The sequence below is a fragment of the Poecilia latipinna genome, unplaced genomic scaffold, assembly GCF_001443285.1.
Source record: "Poecilia latipinna isolate Pla-1442-1.1 unplaced genomic scaffold, P_latipinna-1.0 Scaffold5740, whole genome shotgun sequence".
NCBI lineage: Eukaryota > Metazoa > Chordata > Actinopteri > Cyprinodontiformes > Poeciliidae > Poecilia > Poecilia latipinna.
In genome coordinates, this window is record NW_015118356.1 from 7977 (window position 1) to 10277 (window position 2301).

The window sequence follows — 2301 nt, forward strand, 5'->3', positions numbered from 1 at the left end:
ACAGATACACTTCTGATCAGTGCAGCAAAAGATATCGATCACCTTATTATGACGAGAGCAGATGTTCTCCTGGAGGTTCTTGGACGGCTCCACCAGCTTGTGTTTCTTAAATGCAGCTGAATCATAATGAGGCTGAAGGTGTTTCTCACAGAAAGAGGCCAGACAGACTAAACAGGACTTGATGGCTTTCAGTTTTCTTCCAGTGCAGGAATCACAGGCCACATCTTCAGGTCCAGCATAACAGTGGTCAGCAGGAGCAGCTTGGAGTCCAGTCTTCTTCAGCTGCTCCACTAAAGCTGCTAGCATGGTGTTTTTCTTCAAAACAGGCCTTGGTATGAATGTCTCCCTGCACTGAGGGCAGCTGTGGATTCGTTTCTGATCCTCTTCATCCCAGTGAGCTTTAATGCAGGTCATACAGTAGCTGTGTCCACAGGGAGTCGCCACCGGATCCGTCAGTAGATCCAGACAGATGGAACAGGAGAAAGTCTCTCGGTCGAACTGATTCTGCTCCATTTCTGCTCTCAGTCACAGTGACTGTCTGAGTTTCTCTTCCTGGAAACAAACTGGTTTAATTGAGTCCAAGTCTCATGTTTCAGTGCAGAGAGGCTGCAGCCAATCAGGTTTTACCCAAAGCAGATCTTGGTTACGCCCAGCCTCAAAGTTCAGATCATAAAAATCAGTAAACATGATTGTAAAGAAATATTATTAAAGAACATGATTAAATATTACCATTTATGCACATGCACTCCTGGATTTCCAGATTTTTTTAGATTGTGTCTCTCACTGTGGACATGAACCTGAGGTGAAAATTTCAAACCCTCCATGATTTCTAAGTGGGAGAACTTGCAAAGTTGAAGATGTTCAAATACTTATTTTCCTCTATTATAGGTATTTTTCGACAACCTACGTAAAAACACAACTTTTGTGAGTTTTTACCAAGCTTTGATGAAAACAGCAGATGCAGAGGACCGCAGCAGCGCGCTGCCCACCGCGCCTTCTGGAAACCTTCAGTTTGAGCTCGTCTTTTATTTTCAGAGAAGGCAGAGATAGAAACAAGGGACAAGTTATCAATAAGTTCATCACACAAGGTCATCTCGTCTTTTCGCTTGGGAGCGATTTCTCCAGGTTGGAGGGCTGTTATCAGTGTGAGAAAGTTTTAAACACAGCAGTCTGAGGTTTTAACACAGACAGTGAAGGGCCAACACTTCTAAATGAAGATCACTATTATCTATGATAATATAAGACTGCTAAGGTAAGATTAATAATCTAAAGTAATATAAATGTAAGGATTATAACACAAAAATCCTCACACTCTCCCTCCTCTTTATCATTTTACATGTGTAACTATTAAAAGTAAAGAAAAAGAACAAAGGAAAAAGGAAACAAACAATAAAATGCATAAAGGAAAAATATGAGATATAAAAGAAACATCAGGAAACCAAATTATATTTTTCTTTTTTTATCGTTAACACCATTTGTTTTCACATTCTCAGTGTAGGAATCATTCAGCAAATGATTTCATCTGTTTATTGATTACAGAACATCGTCATATAATCGTCCTTTCAGCGCGTCTTCATCCATATTGAGCAAGTCGTCCTCATGTGTGTCAGATGTTGGTCTGACCCGCTGATAGCTGACCACAGCATGTTAAACGTCTTAAGCATCAGGCTACGAAGGCATGGAATGATGCNCTGTGAAGAAAAAAATATCTATATTTTGTCGGGGCCCTTCTAGTGCAGCGCCCCTGTCTGTGAGGGCAGAGAAGCTGCAGCCAATCAGCTTCCAGCTTCAGCAGGTCCCGCCCAGACTCAGTGTGTGTGTGAGACCAGGAAGAGGAGCGCTCTGAAAGCAGTAATAGTTTAAGCTGAATCATCTTCACAGCAGTTTTCTGCTCAAAATAACCGACTGAGTCTCTAAACTCAGGTTGCTAACATGTTAGCTCTCCACAGCTTCAGGAAATGAAATGAAAGAATCGTTCCTGCTGAAGAAACTAGATGTGTTTGGTGGTTCAGGGAAAATATGCCTCCTGTTTCCTAACTGCTCTATAGTGGTGGAGAAAGTACTCAAAATATGAACTCAAGTAAAAGTAAAAAAGTCCTGGCTTTTAAAAATACGTAAGTATTAAAAGTAAAAGTACTTGCTGAATGCATTTACTAATATCATTAAGTGTACCAATCACATTTAATTTTAATACATCAGAAAGTGCCATTTCTTTGAACAATGAGAGAGATAAAGCTTGTTGTGTCACATCATTATATAGTCACAGCAAGGAAAGGAGCCACCCAAAGTCTGATCTGATCT

The 2301-nt window shown here is 40.6% G+C and overlaps 1 protein-coding gene across 1 annotated transcript in view; it reads right to left on the reverse strand.

Annotated features, from left to right (window-relative positions):
• Positions 1–851, reverse strand: part of LOC106943701 (E3 ubiquitin/ISG15 ligase TRIM25-like) — a gene marked incomplete at its 3' end in the record, with an annotated part of 7956 nt that extends 7105 nt beyond the window's left edge. Inside the window, exon 1 of the mRNA XM_015027010.1 lies at positions 3–851. Coding sequence (XP_014882496.1) covers positions 3–513 — 511 coding nt within the window. The remainder of the gene's footprint in view (positions 1–2) is intronic.
• Positions 852–2301: the final 1450 nt, after the last annotated feature.